The sequence below is a fragment of the Trichosurus vulpecula genome, chromosome 4 (genome assembly GCF_011100635.1).
Source record: "Trichosurus vulpecula isolate mTriVul1 chromosome 4, mTriVul1.pri, whole genome shotgun sequence".
Classification (NCBI taxonomy): Eukaryota; Metazoa; Chordata; class Mammalia; order Diprotodontia; family Phalangeridae; genus Trichosurus; species Trichosurus vulpecula.
In genome coordinates, this window is record NC_050576.1 from 166,470,688 (window position 1) to 166,492,272 (window position 21,585).

At 48.8% G+C, this 21,585-nt stretch overlaps 1 protein-coding gene across 5 annotated transcripts in view; it reads left to right on the forward strand.

The window, feature by feature from the left end:
* Positions 1–21,585, forward strand: part of MYO19 (myosin XIX) — a 37,405-nt gene that overhangs the window by 14,667 nt on the left and 1,153 nt on the right. For 3 of the 5 annotated variants that reach the window (XM_036754665.1, XM_036754667.1, XM_036754668.1), the window contains 16 exons: positions 1,789–1,885; positions 2,076–2,152; positions 3,261–3,351; positions 3,821–3,992; positions 4,195–4,268; positions 6,490–6,611; positions 6,946–7,059; positions 7,405–7,581; positions 11,133–11,279; positions 11,987–12,094; positions 12,236–12,306; positions 14,907–15,019; positions 16,032–16,186; positions 18,560–18,689; positions 19,922–20,007; positions 20,473–20,763. In XM_036754665.1, coding sequence (XP_036610560.1) covers positions 1,789–1,885; positions 2,076–2,152; positions 3,261–3,351; positions 3,821–3,992; positions 4,195–4,268; positions 6,490–6,611; positions 6,946–7,059; positions 7,405–7,581; positions 11,133–11,279; positions 11,987–12,094; positions 12,236–12,306; positions 14,907–15,019; positions 16,032–16,186; positions 18,560–18,689; positions 19,922–20,007; positions 20,473–20,763 — 2,025 coding nt within the window. Of the gene's footprint in view, positions 1–1,788; positions 1,886–2,075; positions 2,153–3,260; positions 3,352–3,820; positions 3,993–4,194; positions 4,269–6,489; positions 6,612–6,945; positions 7,060–7,404; positions 7,582–11,132; positions 11,280–11,986; positions 12,095–12,235; positions 12,307–14,906; positions 15,020–15,133; positions 16,005–16,031; positions 16,187–18,559; positions 18,690–19,921; positions 20,008–20,472; positions 20,764–21,585 lie in introns of those variants that run through there. The other 2 variants (XM_036754669.1, XM_036754670.1) reach the window with 2 other exon arrangements.

Here is a 21,585-nt window from a genome sequence, read left to right on the forward strand (position 1 = left end):
TGAGCAAAGACACGGAGGTGTGAAAGGATGGTGCCTACTCAGGAGCAGGAAATAGTTCAGTCTGACTAGAATGCAGACTCTTAAGGTCAGGGTTATAGTCATTGGTCAGTAGACATTTATTAAGTCTCTCCTGTGTGGCAGGCACTGTGCTAAGCTCTGGGGATACAAGACAGTCCCTATCCTCAAAGGAGCTGAAAAATGGGCTGGGGGAACATCAGAGGGCCCAGCGCAGGGAGCAGGGTGTTCATGGAGTCAAAACCAAGTGAAGCAACTGGTGGTAAAATGAACAATATGACTCTGTAAAGGCAGGGTGGCGAGGGATAGGAGACTAGTCCAGGCGCTGGACTTGGAGTCAGTGAGTGCTGGGTTCATACTGCTAGCTCAGATACTCACTAGGTGCAATCCTGGGCAAGTCTCTGAACCGCTTAGTTGCCTCAGTTTCCTCATATGTAAAACAAAGTAGTTGGACTAGATGGAAAAAACAAAGTGATTGGATTAAGGTCCCTTCCAGCTTTAAATGCAAGATCCTATAAATGGAAGATTGTGAGAGGCCCTGAAAGCTGAGCAAAGGTATGGAAACTTTATTCCATAGACTCAGTGGAGACCACTGAAAGTGTTTTTGAGCAGAGTGACATTAGCATCCAGATCTGTGCCCAAACGAGCATCGTGGCAGCTACGTAAAGGTGCTTGAAGGGGAACGAGGACTGAGGCGGGCAGGCCTGTTAGGAGGCTGTTGCAGTAGGGGGGTGGAAATGAAAGACTGTGCTAGGCTAGTTGGGAGCAAGGGAGAAAAAATGAGAAGAAATAGATGTGGAAGATAGTACAGAAAGAAGTGAAATCAGCTTGGCAGCTGAATGAGAAAGAGCTAAAGATACCCCCAAGCTTGCAGAAATGGGCAGACTGGGTAAATGGTGGCACCAGAGGAAAAGGTGAGCTTCGTTTTGAACATGTTGAGTTTGAGCCGTCTTTGGGACAGTCCTGTAGACCATTGGAGAGGTGGATCTGGAACTTAAGAGAAAGTTCTGGACTGGAGATACAGATTGTGAGTCATCTCCATGGAGGTGGTAGTTGAAGCATAGTGCGGGGGGACCCTGGGTAATACCCACATCATGCATTCAGGAGAAGATCAAGGAGAATATGGTATCTGAAACTAAAGGAAAGGAGGCATCTGGTAGGAAGGAGGTGGTCGATTGTGTCAAAAGCCTAAGGGATTTGGTAATTAGACATCCTGAGTGACCTTTGAGAAAGCAGATCCAGGAGAGTGGTGGGACCAAAACCATAATGCAAGGCAATGGAGGAGACCCCAGGCCTAGTAAAGAAATGGAAGTGTTGGGTGTAGACAAGAAGTTTGGCAGCAAAAAGGGGAAGAGAGAAGTGGAAATGGAGCTGCCTCAAGGCTAGAAACATCAGGGGAAAGCTTTTTTAGGATTGAAGAAACCACGAATGATTGGAAACAGATGGAAAGAAACTGCTGGAAAAAGAGAGACCGAATATACTTGGGAGTGGGGGAAATGACTGCCAAAGCAAGACCTCGGAGTCAGGATAGGCATTAGCCTCCGATTACTTATCAAGCTATTGCTCACCACCTCTGGAATAGGATGTGGAGCAGAAGTTCTCCCCATGTGATGTGATATTGGGAGCTGTCTCTGCCTTTTTTATCCTTCAGTGCCTCTTACAGTGCCCTGCCTGCAGTGAATATATCAGCATCCTGCCCACAGGCCCTTGTCTGTGGGGTTCATGTACAGTTATCTATCCAGACATCTCATTGTCACATTTCTGGTTCCCCAGATTACCAAAGGAGCCAGTTCAAGTGAAAGGTTAGAGTGGCACCTGCCTGAGGGAGCAGCTTTCCATTGGCTGCCCAATTCTGAGAGGACCTTGGAAGGTAAGAAGAGCCCTGGGCTTCTGGGCCCTGGTGTGGCAACAGGCATGGGAACTGAGCCCGATATACCCTGACTCCATGGGGCAAAATAGCATCTGGGTTCTAGGCCTCCTCCGCCTGCCTCCTCAAGTCTGGGACCCAGGCAGTGTAGTTGAAGTCCATGTCTGACATGGGTGTTTTGTTTTATTTCCAGAGGACTGCTTTGAAGTGACCAGAGATGCAATGCTTCACCTGGGCATTGACCACTCCACACAGAACAACATCTTTAAGGTCAGGAGAAAAAACAGGCACTTAATTTGGGGAAGGAGATTAGATAGTCCTGGACAAGAGATTCTGCAGCTGGAAACGTGGTGCCTGGGACTTATCCCCTTTTGAGGCAACAGGATCACCCAGTGAGCTCCAATGGCTGAACTCTGGGGAGATGGTCTGTCTTCCCTCTGATGCACATGGCTATGATGAGGCCTCTGCCAGTGCCTTGGGGCCAGCTGATGAGTACATATCCCCATGGAGCTCTAGGCTTCTCAGTCAGCCAGCCGATGAAGATTGCTGGGCAATGCCTGGGCCTAAACAATCTTTGAAATGGGCAGAGCTTGCCTGAGTGTGGGTAGCAGCAGTCCAGAGCTAGGCAGGAATCCATCTGAACAGGAGGGGTCTGGTTACTGCAGGCCCAGTACAAGAAGGCTGAGACTCAGAGGAGCAGACAGATGCCTCAGGACAGGGTCAGGGCATTAGTGAACAGGGTCCCAAGCTGGTCCTAGGGCAGAGGTGGTATGTCCTCTGAATTGTTTTTAATATTGCCCATTGGATGTGGATGGTCCTCTAGGAGCCTCATCAAGGAAGGAAGTTGGACGACTGTGAGAGGATCATGCCCCCTGGCCCCCCGGATCTGGGGTACTCAGGCCTGGGGAACCTGAAGCTAGCTTTCACTTTAGGGGTCATGCCTACAAGGTTGTCACACTTAGTGGATTGAGAGCAGTAAGGCATCTGTGAGGCCAGGATTCACTGTAGCTATCAAGCTCTTTCTGTCTGCATCTCTACAGAAATGAGGCACACAGTGGTCGAGAGGAGGGCAAGAGAAGGACAGCACCCCCCCCCCCCCTTCGCCTCCCAGCAGTGAGATTAAAAAAGGAACCACCTGGGACTTGGCCAGCCAGGAGCAGCTCTATCAGCCTGCCCCTGCAGCCTCTTGAGCAAGGAGAGAAACTCCTTCCTTTCCCTCCCCTAGGCCAGAGGTCATGGGGTCCCCTGTTATCCACCATTGAGTGGTAAACCTGAGCTGTGAGCGCACAAAAGCTTTTGGAGATGGGTGTCTCCTCCTTGGCCCAGGGCTTGAGTTGGTCTCCAGGAGACACGATCCCCTCTCGTGCTGTCTCTGCAGGTTTTATCAGGGTTGCTACACCTCGGGAATATCCATTTTGATGACTCAGAGGATGAATCCCAGGTTTGCCAGCCACAGGAAGATGCTAAATGTAAGAGGGGAAGGAGCTCACCACCCCCTGGCTGGGCACCCTGAGAACTCTGGGTCAGCTCCCAAGAGCCAAGCTTGCATGCCAATGAGATAGGACGCATCTGTCTCAGAGCCACAGCAGGCCAGTGCCCTGCAGGGTGGGTGAAGGAGAGTCAGTGTCAGGGGAGGTGTGCTGAATCTGGGCAGAGAGGGTGGGGAGAGAGAAGTGGCATTTGAAGCCTGACTCGGATGCCCATCGCTAATGAACGATGAGAGTTCCATCTCCAGTCCTTCCCCCTAGTCCTCTAGTCTGCCATACTGGGCAATGGCATGGTGGTGGTGAATGGGCCCCCCCATCAGGGGCTGCAAGGGTATCCGAGCTCCTTCCCCCATCTCCTCCAGGACCTGCACATCCAGCAGGGGCCTGGGGGTTTTGCCATCCTCTGTGACCCACTACCCGCAGATAACCATAGCTATGGTCCCCAAACCAGGTTTTGTGATGACGACGGCCTCTCTGCTCCAGATCCCCAAGGAGGAGCTATTGGAGACACTCCGAGTCCGAATGATCACAGCCGGAAAGCAGCAGCAGGTCTTCAGGAAGCCCTGCTCCCGGGCTGAATGTGAGACCAGGAGAGACTGTCTGGCCAAAGTCACCTATGCTCGGTGAGTAGGCCAGCCTGCCCCCACTTCTGGCTGATGGCCACTGCTCTGGCCTCTCTGGAGCCACGCAGACCTCGGGGAAACCAGGAGCACTGCTCCTCCCCAGGGGGTGCCGCTGCTTCTCCCCAGGGAGCACCACTCCTCCCTGGGGGCACTGCTTCACTAGACCCCTGCCCTCAGAGCTCACCATCACTCCCCTCTGCAGATTGTTTGACTGGTTGGTGTCGGTCATCAACGGGAGCATCTGTGCAGAGCCTTCCACCTGGACCACTTTCATTGGTACTGTGTTCTTCTGCCTCCTCTCCTCACTGACTCAGCTGCCTCCCTAGCCCAGGGCCCTCCCGAGGGCCTTTGCTTTGCAGTGTCGGGAGACTGGAAAGAGCACTGGACCGAGAGTCAGGAAGGGGGTTCTAGTCCCAGCCATGCCACCAAACTCCCTGCGTGACCTTGGGCAAGTCACTTCTTCAGTTTCCCTTTTTGCAAAACGAGGGGTTTAGACTAGATGATGCATTTATTGAGGGCTTATTCCATGTGCCAGGCACTGTGTCAAGTGCTGAGGATGTGAAAGAAAGGCAAAAACAGTGTCCCTGCTCCCATTCTAATGGAGGAGACAGCATGAAAAACATCCAAGTCCTCTTTGGAGAAGATGAAAAGCAATCTCAGTGGGTGAGATATGAGCTGCTGGGCGGGCTGGGAAAGGCCCCTGAAGATGAGGAGGGGAGGGCATTGGAGGCATGAGGAACAGCCATTGCAAAGGCATGGAGAAGAGAGATGGAGTGCTGTGTGTGAGGAAGGGCAAGGAGGCCCCGGGTGCTAGGGTGCATGGAGGGGAGTGTAAGATGGAGGGCAAGGAAGAGGCCAGGCTGGCTCTGTACAGCGGCCAGATGCTTCCTGGTGAAGAAATAGTTGTCTCTCCTAGTCTTCAGGGGGATGTCATTACAAAGCCTGTCCCAGGACTTAGACTGGACAGTCTTCTCTCACTGCTCCTGCCTCTTTCCAATCTCATCAGTTCTCCTTCTCCCATATCTCTTGCCCCATCCCTTTCTCTCCACTCCTACGCCACAACTGCCCTCACTTAGTTCCTCCTAACTAGTCTCCCCTATCTGATCAGTCTCCCACACACTTAACAGAGTGAGAGGAAGCCTACCTCTGAGCATGGCACTCCATGACTCAAGAGGCTTCAGTGGCTCCCTGTTGCTTTTAGAATACAAAACTCTTAAGATATAAAAATACAAATTTGGCTCGGCATTTAAAACCCTTCACAGTCTGGCTTTGGTGTCTCTTTCCAGGCGAATTACATACCATTCCCTCCACATACTCTCTGCTTCAGCCAAATTGACTCATTTGATGTTCCTTGTGAATGACTTTCCATTTTCCTGCTCCATGCTTCTGCCTTCTCCTTTGCCTCTTCACCTCCACTTCCTGAAACACTCTCTCTGTAAGGCTCAGGTGCACTTCCTTCAAGAGGCTTTCCTTGATTTCCCTAAGTTCTGCTCCTCCAGTTCATATTTGCTAATTAACATATGTATGTTATCATCCTTGTAGGATATAAACTGCTTGAGGGCAGAGACTATTTTGTGGGGTTTGTTTTTGCTGTATCCTTGGTACCTAGAGTAGTGCCTGGCCAAGTGAAAACGAAAATGTATTGAATTAAGAGAACGAAAGGGAAAGGTATTGGGGAGTCAAGTTGACTGAGTGTCAGGCTTCTGTAGACCCACCGGAAAGCAGGAGGCCAGGTATGAGCCAGGTGTGTTCATCATAGGAACACAGGTTTGGGGCTGGCAGGGACCCTAAGGTTACCTAGTCCAACCCACTCATAGAGGAGGAGAGATGGAGGTACTTTACCAAGATTATCTGAATTTGAACTCGAGTGCTCTAGCTCCAAGCCCAGGGCTCTTTCCACTCTCCCACACCTTTGAACTTCACTTCCTGTCCCAGAGGGCCTTCACCTAGGGTCTGTGAACTTTGGGGTAGGGGGGAGGTGTTGTATTCTTAAACCTGCATTTCAATATGATTGGTTTGCTTTGTAATCCTCTGTACTTTATTTTACACATTTAAAACATTCTGAAAAGGGGTCCATGATTTTAAAAAAAAAAAAAGGTTAAGAACTCCTGCATTAGGTCCTGGTTCTTTGGGCAGTGTGGGCACACAGCACTACCATTCCTCCTTCATACCTTTGTGGCAGAATGCGAGCTTTGAGATGAAAACTCCAGAGAGAAGCCTGGGTGTCCGATGTCTGCTCTGGGCACGCAGAGAGCCAAGGTGCTCCCCCTGGGGAGGGAAAGTTTGCTTTACACATCCTAGAACAGAAGTGTTCACACTGACTTTGATATTCACCGTACCGGGCTCATGCCAGTACGTGGCTCTTGGGACACCTGGCTCCAACAGCTGGAGTCAGGCTGCAGTTTTGGACTCTGAGAAGGCATCTGCCCCCTCACCCTTCACAGTAACTATGTGCTTTCTCTCCTACACCTTGCTGCTGTGCCCTTCTCTACCTCAGGGCTACTGGATGTGTATGGGTTTGAATGTTTCCCCAACAACAACCTGGAGCAGCTATGCATTAACTACGCCAATGAGAAGCTGCAGCAGCACTTCGTGGCTCACTACCTGCGGGCCCAGCAAGTATGGAGCTGGTGGTGGGAAGCAGTGCAGGGCGGGCAGCTGGCCTGGAACTCTACAGCTCTGTGCCCCTCATTGTACACTGGGTTCAGAGCTGTGGGCAGGGGTCGGGGAGGGAAGGTCGCTGGCCTATGCCTTTAGTTGTCTCTGTGCTCCTGACTGCAGCCTTCTGGTAAAAAGGCAGGGTTTCACCCCAAGCTGCTGCCTCCCTAAGTGCCCAAATTTGACTGGGCCTGTCCTCTAGAGGCCAGACCATAAGGCAACCTGTCCAGGAGCTCAGGCCAATTCTGCTCCCCTCCCCTTGCTCACTCCCAACCCTACTTTTCTGTTGCTCCAGGAGGAATATGCTGCTGAGGGCCTGGAGTGGTCCTTTATCAGCTACCAGGACAATCAGAGCTGCCTGGACCTGATTGAAGGGAGCCCTCTCAGCATCTGTTCCCTCATAAATGAGGTGAGAAGGAAAGGGGGCGATGGTCACCATGCTGGTGAATCACTTGAGCTCAGAAGTTTTGAGCCTCAGTGGGCTAGATGAAGTGGGCATCCAAACTAAGTCCAATATTGTAAAGCCCTGGGTGGGGCGGGGAGGGGGGGCCACTCGGAGAAAGGAAACAGAGCAGGTCCAAGCTTTGTTGCCCATGACCAGCTGCTGCACTTCTAATAGAGGGATAAAGGAAGGAAGGAAGCTTGGTTGGTTAAAAGTCATAAAAAGTAATGGCACTATGCAGATGTAAAATGTCCTTGTTCTTTCTGTTGTCCTCATTCTCCTCACTGACCCAGCCCTGTTATCTCTGTGCAGGAGTGTCGTCTCAATAGGTTGTCCAATGCCATCCAGCTGCAGACCCGAATTGAGAGTGCCCTGTCCAGCAGTGCCAGCCTGAGCCGAAACAAGTTCAGCAAAGACCCCAACTTTATCATTGCCCATTACGCTGGCCCTGTGCAGTATCAGATCGAGGGCATGGTGGAGAAAAACAAGGTCAGCAAACAGCAAGGAAAACCCAGATGCTTAGGGCACAGAGCAAAGAGGGTGGGTTTCTCATCAGTCTGGAGTTTGGAGGGGATGGGGCAGCTTTTTCTCTGGAGGAGAGAGAAGGAGTGGTCTGAGGCTGTGGATGCTCTGCCCTGTGGGTGGGGAGGTTCCTTGCAGCAAGATCTCAGAAGCTATGGATTGTGGACTCAACTCCGAATTGTTGACAGGGATAATGACAGTGCTCAGTGACCTTTACATAGGACTTTTTATAGAGGGCTTTCACAAATGCTCACAGTTGCCGGGATCTCTGAGGCCATCTGTAGGTCTGTTCTACCAGATCCCTAAAGGGTAGTCATTCAGCCTCCTTGACATGGAGACTTTTAGTAAGAGGGCACTCCAGCCTCCCTTGGCAGCCTGGCCTAACTCCCAGCAGTTCCACCCACTCCCCTTGGTCCTGTCCTCTGGGGCCAAGCAGAGCCCATCTAATGTGCCACTGGGGTGGCAGCCTTTCAGATACTTAGCAAAAGCGCTCTTGTGTGTCCCCCCCAAGCCTTCTCTTCTCAGGCCAATCATCCCTAGTTCCTCATCCGGCCCATTCTCTGGTCAGCCTACTCTGGTTCCTTTCCAGTTTGTCAACGTCTTTCCTAAAATATGGGCCCCAGACCTGAATCAACCTAATGAGTATTTATTAAGTGTCTGCTCTGTGCCAGACACTGCCTTGAGCTCTGGGGACAAATGTGAAACAGGTTCATCCCTCCAGGAACTTATATTCAGTCCAGGGTAATAATGTGTACACATAGAGGAGAGGTGTGGGTTAATTTTGGGAGGCTCAGGAAAGGCCTCATGAAGATGTCCAAAATTGCACAAAAAGATGGCCAGAAGTTGGTGGAAGCTGGAAGAGAGGGGTTATACCTGGGAAGCCAAATTATGTGCAGGTAATCCAGCCTAAAGCTGACAGAGAGGGAGAGAGAAGCCGTGCTAAGGAAGGTAAACTGTCTGGGAGCCAGTCAGTGCTCTGAGCAGGGGGTTTGCAGGCCAGTGTGAGCTCCAGTAATTAGGGACCAGGATAATTCTGTGCTGGGAGAGATTGGGGATGCTATACAGGAGACCTGAAATCAGTCTTAATACCCATTGGGGCCTGCTAAAACCACACCAGGGGACGGAACCTACTCCTCGTTAGGGATTGTTTGAGGAGAAGACAGATGCTTGTCAAGGCTGGAATCCACAGTGGACCACCAGGAGATTGAGACCTAAACCAGGGAGTAAGGCAGAGGGTGGAGTCTAATACCAGCCATCCCACCCCCCACTCCTACCCTCTGTCAACAGCAGTGTTGGCATCCAGACTTTTGAAGGGACAGGACCAAACAAGGCCCGCCTAACTAATGAGGGCACAACATCTGGAGGGTGAAAGTATGAGCAAACAGAAGGAGAGGTAAACTCCAAAGATTCAGAGAAAAAGAATGACTTGGGCATGAGAACTGCAAGTGGCTGGAAGAAAAGAAGCAAGGGATTGCAGAGAGAGAGAGAGAGAAAACACCACCAGATTTAGCAGTGAAGAGATCATTGGTATCTTTGGAGACAGCAGTTACAGTTGGGTGAAGTTGGAAGTTAGACTGGAGAGAGTTAAGGGGTGAGTGAGAGGAGAGCAAGTAAGTAGATGATTGAGAGCATAGTCTGGAGAAAGAGGAGAGTTGAGGCACGTATTGAAGGATGGGCTTCGGCAAGGAGAACGGCCACCTCAGGATGTTGATGGCAAAGAATTTTGAGATGGAAAGAAGGATGCCCACATCTCATCAAAGGGTCTCAGTTTTCTCAGCAAGAGGCAGGGGCCTCCACTGGGAGAGTAGGGGAAGGGCAAGATAAAATAGGCTTGAGGAGAGAGATTAGAAATCTTCAGGAATTAGCTTTTGTGGGGAGTGAGCTAAGGAATCAAGTAGGGAGGAAAAAAGGACTGCCTTGCCGCAGTGAAGGAGGACCCAGGTGAAGCTGGATAATGTAAATTTATAGTGTACCCAGTTAGCATGGTTGTGCGTCGTCTTCTAGCTCTAAAAGACAGCACAGGAGTAGAAATGGATGAGGAATGTGGTAGGAGTGATTCGAAGTTAGGTTTGGGAAAACATGATCAGCAATAAGACGCGGAGGGGGACAAAAGATCCAAGAGTGAAGGATGGCGTGGAGTCCCATTGGTTAGCCATCAGCTCCAGACTGGGAGGGTGAAGGCTGAGGAAGTGCTTGTAGAGTGTAGGGCTTAGAAGAACAAGTAAGGCTGAAGAATAGGTTTAGAACGGGGAGGGCACAGGGAGAGGTGAGATGATAGTTATGTCCAGATAAACGCATTTTAAAGTTTTGATCGTAAAAGTAGGTGATGATCTATGACCATCCCTGTGTGTGTGTGGCTGAGAAGGCCTGAAGGAATAGGTTGTGGGACCCGAGTGAGGAGCTTGAGGAACTGGATTCTGGGGAGTTTAAGGGAGCATCCACATGAATACAAGATTCCCCTAGAGCAGGAGCTGGGGAGGAGAGCTAGAGACTGAACTGCTTGAGAAGCAAACTCTAGGCAGCAGCCACCATTCTCTAGATTGGGTGACACATTTAGATAGAGTGAGCCTCAAGGAGAGGCTACTGAGTGATGGTGGCATAGGGAGAATCTGGAAGAGGCACTGGGGGCAGGGAAGATTCTGAGTTCCCCTCTAAGATCAGTGTAATAGAGGTGGGGAGGGGAGCATGAGAGGAGGTAGAGAGGATGGCCAGGGTGTACCATGGGGGCCACAGCGGGGAGGAGCGGAACCAGGACCTGTGAGGGCCAGAACATGGAAGGGGGCAGAGCACAAAATGAAGGCAAGTTTGTTAGACATGGAATAGGAATTCCAAAGGGCACAATGAGGGAGGTAGGTTTCAGAAGAATGAGAATGAAAGAATGCAAGTTGGGGGGGCGGGCGGTACTCCTAGGTGGCTAGAAATTTATTATCAGAGAGTCTGGGAAAGTTATGGGTGGTAGGAGTTTGTCAAATTTAAGTCAACAATTTATTGAGTGCTTACTATGTGCCAGGTGCTGTGCTGAGCTTTGGGAATACTAATACAAGCAAAAAGATGGTCCCTGCCCTCAAGGAGGGAGAGGACAAAAAGACAATACCCAAAAGGAAGGTGGAGGAGAGAGAAGGAGAAAGGAATGGCAGAGAAAGCCCAGGAGAGTCAGGAGATGTGGCAGGTCAGGATGCTGGAGCTCCATTAAAGGCGGCACACGATGAGAATGCTATTCCCCAGATGTGGTCTGAGCGAGGCAAAGTACAACGGGGCTCTCATCTCACTAACTTATCTCCCAGTCCCTAGAAATCCTCCAGTAACCTAGACAAACATGGATTTAGGCCCTGCAGGGTCTTTGTTTTCCTTCCAGTGGTTACTTGCTTTAAAACATTTCTTTTTAGGCCCCTCTCTGGGCCTCCGTTTCCTGGGGTTGCATTAGATGGCCTCTGAGGTCCCTGTGATCTCCAGGCCTGTTCAGAAGGGTGGGGAGGGTGGTCATCCTTGGCCATCTGTTCCTTGTGCTACCCCCACAGGATCCAGTTCCCCCAGAGCTGACTCGGCTCCTGCAGCATTCCCAGGACTCTCTGCTCCAGAGACTGTTTCCTTCCCAAGAAAATGAACCAAATGACCCTTTGGGCCAGAGCAGAGCCCCTGTGGTTACTGTGGTCTCCAAGTTCAAGGTAGGTCTGGTGAAGCTGAAAGGCCTGTCTTCCCCCATGCCTCCTGGTAAGACCTAGGACTTGGTGCGTTCCTGGGTTCCCATCTTCATCTCACCTTCCCAGATACCCAAGGAGAGCCAGCTACTTATTTACTGAGCAGAGTCCTGTGGTGTTCTAGCCTAGCCACTGGTTGGGATTGTGTGAGAGCTGGGGAGAGAAAACCCCCTTCCCCTCTAGAAGTACTTATCTCCTTGGGAGAAGAAGGAAAAGACAACTCTTGATATTTACAAAGCAAATAGAAGGGAATGTTGTAAATCTGACCTATGCATTGAGTCCGGTGGGGATGTACAACATCCAAGAAAGAGGAACAGCCTAGGGGTGCAGCTTTGGAACAGGTAGGGAGGAGAGAGACCTGGAGCAGAGGGATGGGCAGGGAGGTATATGGAATTTGGGGGAGGGGGAGACACAGCAGAGGACCAGCCAGGGGGAGGAGCCCAGAGCAGAGGAGGGGGTCGGAGGGTTTGGCTTGTCCTGAAGCATCCCAGGAGCAGAACCATTGTGCCACGGCTGCTTGCTCCTTTGGGCCGTGCCTAATAGCTCTTTGGAGGGTTGGGCTCAAGGGTAGTGAGGGGCAGAGAAGCTTCAAGGAACCAAGAGGGAAGTGAGGGCTGCTGGTGCCCTGTCCAGCCTGGCCCCTTTCTCTCTGCCCTCACCTGGTCCCTCCACAGAGCTCCCTGGAGCAGCTCATGCAGGTCCTGCACAGCACCACACCCCATTACATTCGCTGCATCAAGCCCAACAGCCAAGGCCATGCCCAGAGATTCCAGACAAAAGAGGTGACTGTGACTTATAGGAACCTCCTCCTTCTGCCCTCCTCCCTCTTCTTCTTTCTCCCTCTTTTCCCTCCTCTCCTTCCTCCCTCCTCCTCCTCCCTCCTCTTCTTCCTCCATCCCCTCAGTCTGACATATGCCTTGCAGGTCCTGAGCCAGCTTGAAGCCTGTGGCATTGTGGAGACTGTTCACATCAGTGCTGCTGGCTTTCCTGTCAGGTGAGTTCAAACTAACACCAAATACTTAGGGCCTACTCTGTCAAGCAGCTTCCATTCTTCACTGTACAGTCAGGTATATGTCATGTCTCCAGAAAAGTATAGTGCTGGCCTGTGTGACTGAACAAAAGCGATGTGGAGGGTACTTTAGGAAAACGACTTAGAAGAGCACACTTTCAGCTGGCATAGCATCAAGGAAGGCTGCATTGGGAAGGTGACACCTGAACAGAGCCTCAAGGAAGTGCTGTGACCCTTCTGTAGGTAGCTAATCTTGACTATTCACGTCTCCATGTTCAAATGAAGATGCTGAGGCTCTAAGACTTTTCAGTCATCGCTCCAGTCCAAAGTTTTCAAGCCATCTGCCCCCCAAATGTATGTGTACTTATAAATTACGTGCTTTTATTCCTGTATTAATAATCACATGCATCACAAAATGTACACAAAAGCTGCAAACCAAAAAATAATAAATAATAATAAAGATGAAAACATTTTGAAAATAGTATTTCATTAACAATACAAAAAATATGTTTGTTCACCAAACTGATAAAGTTATTTTTGGTTGACAGCATGGTTATTGAAAATGCTTTTTTAAAAAATCTTGGTTACACTTTATATGACAGTATTTCAGAGATTTAGTTCTATGTTCTTTTTTATTTTATTTTGATACTTGGTTCTAATTGCTGTCGTAGAGAAAAAAGATATCTTACAAAATCCATAGATCCAGATAGGAAAAGTGCATTATTAGCTATGCTTTAACTTGATTTTGACCCCATCCACCAATGATGCAAAGGTTTTTCTTGAAATTGAGTTAGTAAATTTCCACATTCACGGATATCAAAAATTGTTCCTGAAAAATAGTAAGTTCTACATTTTGACATTTTTAGCATCGATTCAGGACCCCCTGTACCTCTTCATTTGGAAGATTTTTAAAACTGATTAGGAAAATGCTGTTTCTGAGTGTGTGTGACAGTAGGAACTGTTATAAATAATGTACTTCTATAGTAAGACAGAGTAGCCAGGAGGAGAGGGGGAGGGACAGTGTCAAAAGAGGCTGTTAGATCTTGGGCATATTAAGAGATCCTTGGTCCCTTTAGAGAAAGCAGTCTCAGTTGAGGGTGAGACCCCAAGAATGAAGGAAGCCAAGGGCTTAGGAGACTGGAAGACGGTGGTACCCTTGAGAAAAATAGTGAATTTAGTAAGAGGGATAGTAGGTTTGGGGGGAAAGATTATATAATGAACTCCCAAGATTCAGATCAAAATCCATCGGTGCCTGCTCATCCTATGAGACGCATTCCTACTGAAAAACTGGGTGGGGGGCATGAGTTTCCCAGCTCACCTGTCACAGCCCCAGAGCACACAGTCAACCTGTTGGGGTGCCTGGGGCAGCCACAATGTGAAGTATGCTATGGGAACACCAGTAGAATGGGGATTTTCCATACACACAAGGCCAGCAATTGAGGAGAGTGGGGAGGTATTGAGCCATAATGGCAGAAGGAGGGGTCAAGCCCATGATTGGTTTGAAAGGGTATTGAGCTGAGTGGGATGTTTTTCTCTCTCCAGCTGATAAGTCACACACCTGTTGGGGTCAGGTCGTGGCCCCCGCTTTGTAGACTGCTGCTTTAAGATCACACATGCCTGAAAGGTGGATTGTGAACCCTGGGTCAGATACACTGATTCCAGGGTCAGTGCCTCCCAGTGCTATTTGGACAGCTCTGGGATGGATGGATTGAAAAGAGAAGCTAGAGGCAGGGAGATCAGTTAGGAAACTGTGAGGCCTGAACTAAGGTGGTGGCCAGGGGAATGGCAAGGACGTTGTTGGGGGACAATCATTAAGACTTGGCGGCTGATTTGGGGGGAGGGAGAGGGAAAAGTTAAGATATACTGAGGTTTCTAGTGACTTCCGTCCCACTTAACACTGACGCCCCCGCCTCTAAGCCCCTCTGTTGAGAGGATTTGTGGCAATTCACAGAAGCAGGAAGGGTGTGTGTGGGAGGGGGGAGGAGTTAGGGAACCACCATGACATCATTGTTGTTGCTGGGAATCCAGGGCAGCCCAGAGATAGAGAGGGCACGGCAGTAGGGGGAAGTCCCTGGCATGAGAAGGGCTCTGGGGAGAGGAGCCTGGCATGTCCATGGCAGTTCAAAGCCAAGGACAGACTGGATCACCCAAAGGCCAGTGAACTGTATTACTGGTCACCATCCTGGTTAGGAGCAGATGTGGTCACTTCATTCTCACATGCTCAGGTGCCAAAGTGAGGGTGCAGGAACAGTGCGAGGGGTAAACAAAGAACCTGTAGGGACATAGGCGTTAAGGCCAGGCCCTCCCTGAATTCCCATTCCCCACGATAGGCAGCAGTAACCCCAGCAGTGTCTGCTTTTGCTTACAAGCCCCAGTTCCAAAATTCCCTCTGATCCTTTTGGGAGGAGTTTAAGCAGAGGCTGAATGATGGCCGTTCATGGGTGACATAGAGAAGATCCACAGTTTGGGTAGTGGTTGGCCTAACTGGTCCATGGTCCCCTTCGTTGTTCATAGGTGTAGAGCATGAATCCTTAGTAATCAGAAATGCAACAAAATGACTTATGTGGTTTCCCTTTGGTTCTCAGGGTCTCTTTTCAAAGCTTCCTTGAACGATACAGCCTGCTGAGAAAGTTCCGCCCAGCCCAGCCCAGCCCCTCCTCCAGATTGCCCAGCTCTTTGTCCACAAAGGAGCACCCAGGTGAGTGCTGGGGAACTTGGGGCTACGTCCCACTTCAGAGTCTCCACAGGACCCTGAGACCGTATCTCCACCAGGGTAGGAATAACGGGGCAATTTGCTCCTTACCCCTTTTAGGGGGCCAGCCCATCCCCACCTCTGACTTCAGTGACTCTTCTGAGACTGCTGGAGCCCTTGTTTTGCCAGGAGTATGGGTCCCCAAACTAAGGTTTTTCTCTTGTCATCTTTCAGAGGTTTGTGTTATTCTCCTTGCTTTTTTTTTCTTCTCTCTCTCTCCTCTTCTTTCTCTATAGTCTGCCTTCCTGTTCTGTCTCTCTTGCCAAAACCACATTCTGGCCATTAGTTTTAAAGGATCTTCCTGCTGCCGCCTCTGCCTCTTCTCCACGGCTTCTCCCTTTGCCATTCTGTCTCCAAAGAGGCGATGGTATTAAGTGCGGTCAGAGTGATCAGGTAATGAACTCTCTGTCTCCCTCTGAGTCAGTCTTGGGTGAATTAGACCAGTCAGGCCCTCCTACTAAAAGTGCTGTAATCTCTAGTGCATCCAGCTTCCGGTTTGTGCAGGGTTAGAAATAATGAGGGCTCACTCAGCTCTGTTAACACCATTTGTGTGATCCGTAGGCCCACAGCTTGGCTGAGCTGGCTGGGGTTCTTGGCTAAGATGGCCCTGCTCAGTTGGACAGCCGCAGTCTTGGGTCCAAATACTTTACAGGCCTGACTTGTAAGAGAGAACATGGTTGTGCCTGGAGGTGGCCAGGTACCTGGGGCAAACCAGCAAAGAATGTGAGGTCAGCAGAATGTCTACAGAGATAGCTGTGGCTGCAGAGACTCACCTAGAGTAGCCAGGGCCCTCTACAGACCCTCACCCTGCTGCCTTCCTGGTCAGAAAATGGAGAGTCCCATGGCCCAGATGGGTCCTCCCCAAAACCAGTATACTCAGCCTTGTGGACATGCATGGAGACTCAGTATCTGCTGGACTGGGCTGGGCTGATCTGGGTCTCTGTCTCTTGGTCTTCAGGACAACAGCCAACCCCTGAGAAGGATGCCATGCTTCAATCCCTCATCAGGGACATTCTTCTGACCCTGCCCCCGACAGTGGCTACTCTCAGAGACCACCCGGAGGTCAGCCCAATTCACTGCGGTAGAACCAAGGTTTTTATGACTGACTCTGTGGTAAGTACTTTCCCCTAGAGGCCTATGGGCAGAGCTTCAGGGGCAGCTGCAAAAATGAGGAATAAAAAGGAACCTGGGGAGAAAGCAGGTGAAGAAGACTAGGGGAACTCCAGGAACCCTTCCAGAAAGAGGAAGAAGTTTTAAAATGGGCCTCTTCGCCCTAAAGCAATATGACACAGCTTCCTTAGTCATTTTTCCTCTTTCTTATTCTCATATACATACATAACCCTAGCACCAAAAGGATTACACAAGTGCATGCATGTACACACACAAACAAGCACACACACAATATTTCATAATCCAACATAAAGACATCAAATCAGCAAGTCAGTGCAGTCAGTGGTGTAGTACGTAATATATGCCAAAGTAACATAGAGGCCTGCAGTCTAGTTGGGGAGACATAATTTATATCCATGCAGCAATGACCAGTATAAGACAGCATGAAATCAATCAACCTTTGTGTGGTTGGCTTAAGAGAGAAGGAAATCAGAGAAGGAATAATTCCATACAGGTTGGAATGGGGGAAGTGGGGGGGGGGGCGGCGCAGTATGCATGACACAGCACCTTTCTGAAGGAAATGGGACTTGAACAGAACCTTGAAAGATCTTGGGATATGTGGATCCTGGCCTACTAAATGCTAGTGTCTTATGCATTAAAAATAGTACCATCTGTTACTTTACTTTATCACTCTTTGAGATAATGAGAAACTAGCTGTGAAGATGCCCTAGAAGGTTGTCCCAAAAAAGAGAGATGTTACCATTTTGCATTTTGTTAAAGGATCAGAAGCAGGACGATGGGTGAAGAAGGTATATATATATATGCTCGCCTTGTTGGGGCTGATTTTACCGAAGTGGTTTGTTTTGTTTTTTTAAATCTTGGTTACCAGGGAAGGATCACTAGGCAGGTCTGAGGTGTACTGGGAAATGAAGGTGATATTAAAAAAGGCATCAGTAAAAAGAAAGCGAAAAAGGCTGCTCCCTTTCTGGATAACGTTTTATTCTGACACAATCGCTTCCTAAAAATCAGTCAATGGCTTGATTATGACTGACATCATGTGTGCAACTAATTTTCCACTCATAGTTTACCCTTTTTTAAAGTAATATTAATGTGTTTATAAGTTACTGTAGGAAGTTTTTGTGTTATAACCATTTCCCAGTATACCTTTCCACTCCTGTAATAGAGAAAACGAGTCAAGCAAAATCAACCACAGTTGCCATGTCTGATCACATTTGGCATCTACAGCCCCCTCATTTAGACTGAATTCAGCCACCCCTCAAGGGTTTTTGTTCATCTGGCCCTGCTTTTTTCTCCTTTTTTTTTTTGGAGGCAGTTGAGGTTAAATCAACTGTGTAGGTCACACAGCTAGTGAGTATCTGAGGCTGGATTTGAATTCCTCCTGACTCCAGGCCTAGTGCTGTATCCACTGTACCACCCAGCCGCCCCAGGCCCTGCCTTTTTCATTCTATATCAGTTCTTGCAGTCTTCCATGAGCCTCTGAATTTCCCACTTTCATCTACATCACAATAATATTCATATTCCCTAATTTACCGGACCTCTAACCCATGTGGAGCCAGCATTGGTCATCATGAGTGCTGTTGCCTTTTAATGTATATCATCATGTTCACTGTTCTTTTGGTTATCTTCATGCAGATTTTCCCATGTGTACTAATTATTCATATTCATTGTTCCTTATGGCATGATGACACTCCATTCCATTTATATATCTTATTCAACTATTCCTTTTATAGGGCACATAAACTCTTTTTCTAGCTTTTTGCTTTTACAAATAGTTGCTACTTCTAGGGCTTGCCCCTGGTCACACCCAATTAAAAAGAGCTCCAGAGTTAGCCAGCCACTTTAGCAGCTGATATTTCTAGGGTCCCACCTCTTTGATGTGAATTGGTGGTCATAGGCTGGCCGTGTTATTACATAGGATTGAGAACTGAAAAAGCCTTTCCAGGGTGACATCATAAACAAATTAGAGGGAACAAGGAAGAAATTAAATCTGTGGGTAGGGGAACACTTTTTGACCAAATGGAGGAAAGGATCACAGATGATAAAATGGACAATTTTGATTACATAAAAAAGGTTTTCTACGAACAAAATCAGTGCAACTAAAAGGGAAGTAGATTTGAGAAAAATCTTTGTTGCCTATTTGTCTGATTAACAGTCTCATTAGATATGTAAGGAGCTGAATCATTTTAAGAATAAGAGCCATTGCTCAATTGATAAATGGTCTCAAAGTATATGAAAGTCAATTTTCTAAGATGAAAGAACCCTTAATTATCTTGTCCAACCATTAGTTCTATTCCATCTCATCAGGATGGAGACCTTGGCCTTCCTTACCATCCCTCCCTTCTGCTGTCCCCACAGCTGGAGTTGCTAGAATACCGGCGCCTGCAAACCCTGAATAAGTGTGCTAGATACATCCAGTTCTGTTGGCGACAGCACCAACACAGAAAGCTGGAGAAGCAGAGATGGGCAGCCACTCTTCTGCAAGCAGGTAGGGCCCAGCAGCTGGGACAGGGGCTGGCTCACTGTTTCAGGGTGGCCTTTCCAGGGAACCAAGTTCCATGTGGGTCTTTAACCAGAGCAGTTGCCAGTGGCTGTGGGTGAAAAGCCAGATATTCCTCCTGCAGTGAGTCTCATCATTATGCATTTAACTGACTTCAATTCAGCTATATAAAGCCTGTATAGTAATTACTTTACAAATGCTCCTTGTTCATTCATTCTCCTCCATCCCACTAGTAATCACGAGCGATAGTCAGCAGGACACAAGAGAGGTTAAGAACCCCTGGTTTTAAGTGCAGGGATCCCAAGACAACTCTGAAGGACTTAGGATGAAAAATGCTGTCCATCCCCAGAGAGAGAACCGGTGGTGTCTGAATAGTTGGAAGCACACTTTCTTTTTTTAACTTTATTTTTCTTGAGGTTTTTTTTTTCCTATCTCTTTTCTTTCACAACATGACTGTTATGGATATGTTTTGCATGACTACACATGTATAACCTATAGTGAAGTGCTCGCCTTCTCAATGTGGTGGGGAGGTGGGTAGGAGAATTTGGAACTCAAAAGTTTTAAAAAAATTGATAAAAATTGTTTTTACATGTAACTGGGGGAAAACAAAATGATAAATAGAAGTGGTAGATTCCCAATCACCACTTGCAGAGTAAAAAAATTAAAATTAAAAAGAAAGTGCAGGGATCCCCATTGAAGAACGCCTGAGCACCACTGCTCCATGGACACAGCCCCCTCAAGTCCTTGACAGGAGTGTATTGATCCTGTCCATCTACATTTAGGCAGCTTCGGAGGGGCCTAATCTGGAGGGAGGAGAGGGGACAGTGGGACATGATCCCTCAGTCCACGTCTCCCAGAGCATGTTCTTTCCCTTTGTGGATCACAGATTTAGAGCTGGAAAACGGCTCAGAGGCCAACAAGGCCAACCCCTCTCATTTTACAGATAAAAACTGAAGCCCAAGAGAGCTTGTGACTTACCCAGTCACATAGGTAGGTATCAGAGGTAGGATTTGAACCCAGGAACTCTGACTCCAGGGCCACTGCACCCTGCTGCACCACTGCCCCCCACCACCACCAAAGACAACTGTTGACAAGTGCCCGAGGCATCATTTCCTAGTAAGGTGCTAGCACAACTGAAGCAAGCCTTGGCAAATAGCAACTTCAGGAGATCCTGAACAGCCCTTTATTTCCTTCCTCTCATTTGTGACCAAACCCATCAGCTATCCGCTCCTGGCTGACACGGAAACGCATCCAAAGGCTGCATGCTGCTGCAACCTCCATCAAGCTTGCCTGGAGGAAATGGAGGGTAAGTACCTACCCCTGTACCCAGCCTTGCCCCATCACCCTGCAAGGGGAGAAAGCCAGTGCTGACAGGAAGGGAAAAAAGGAGTCCTGGAGCCTTTCACATTTATGGAATTGTCTGTGTTCACCATCCAAAGTGTTTTTCTCCAAAGCCACCATAGGAAATCCCGTTTTAGAGATGGAAAAGGACTTTAGGAATTACCTTATCCACTCTCCCTCATTTTACCAAAGAGGAAACAGGCCCAGAGGGCAAAGGCGACACACTTAGCGGCAGGTGCAAACCTAGAACTCGGGTCTCCTGACTCCCAGACAGCTCTCTGGGGAATGGCCAAACTTTCCACTTTCTCACCTCCACCCAAAAATTCGACAGTGGATGTTGGAATGATATGCCACTTGATATACCAGGAGGCAGTAGCAGGGGAAGGGCCTGTGGTGGTAAAAGCCATAAGATATGTGGTGTTCTTTGAAGGCCAAAATGGATTCCCTAGTATCCATAGAACTGGACAATGTGGAAGAAAACTGCTTCACCAAAGTGCCTCACCCCCCGCTCTCCACCACACTGCCATGGCCCTCACGTGAGACAGTCCAGCTCTGGCCCCTGGGACTCGTGCTGTCACATGCACCTGTGGGTGTAATCCGGATGCGGAGGAACCTGTCCCTGCAGGCCTGTCTGCAAATTCCTTGTCACAGCAACACCTACAAGGTGGAGGCTACCCAGCATGACAAGGCTGGCATCACCTCCATCAGAGCACTGCCCCAGGTAAGGAAGAGCTCTCTACTCAGTAGAGGAGAGGACAGTGGCAGATTCTGCCCCATGACCACTCTGGGGCAGTGGGTACTACTGCTAATGGAACTGCCAGTGCTAATAATAATTAACATTTATTTAGCCCTGTGAGTTTTGCAGAGCACTTTATTACCACATTACCTACCCTAGGAGGTAGTGCTATTATGTGAGCAAACTGGGGCTGAGGTTAAGTGACTTGCCCAGGGTCACACAGCTAATAAGGATCTGAAGCAGGTTTCAAACTCAATTCCTGACTCTGACCAGCATGTTAGCCACTGAGCTGTACTGCTTCTGGATGGGCTCACTCTCCCGGAGACAGAGCACAAAACAAATTCCAGGAACCCACTGGGGGAGAACTAAAGAAATTACATGCCAGGATAAGGGATTGTTTTCCCTTAAAGGGGAAACAGGCATTAGTAGCATTTCATCTGATCCATTTGAGTCCTTTCCAGAGCTGGAACTGAGAATTTACACAAAATCTCTTTTCACTCCAGCTGTTTCTTTTTGTAAACTGTTCAATACCCCCTAATACCTTGGTTCACAGCCCCAGTTCTCAGTAAGTATTTACTAATGTGCCTGCTATGAAAAGGGAATAATCCTTGTGTTCAGGGAGCTTACATTCTATTAGTATATAAAAAATAGATGTGCAGTAGTTTCTTGGTTAATTGGATTAATGGGAGAGAAGGCCCTTGTACCTGGGAGGATCAGGAAAGCAGCCCTCATGTAGAAGGTAGTGCTGACTTTGCTCCCCCACCCCATTTTCCACCTTATTAAGAAGCACAGCTTGTGAATCCCAAC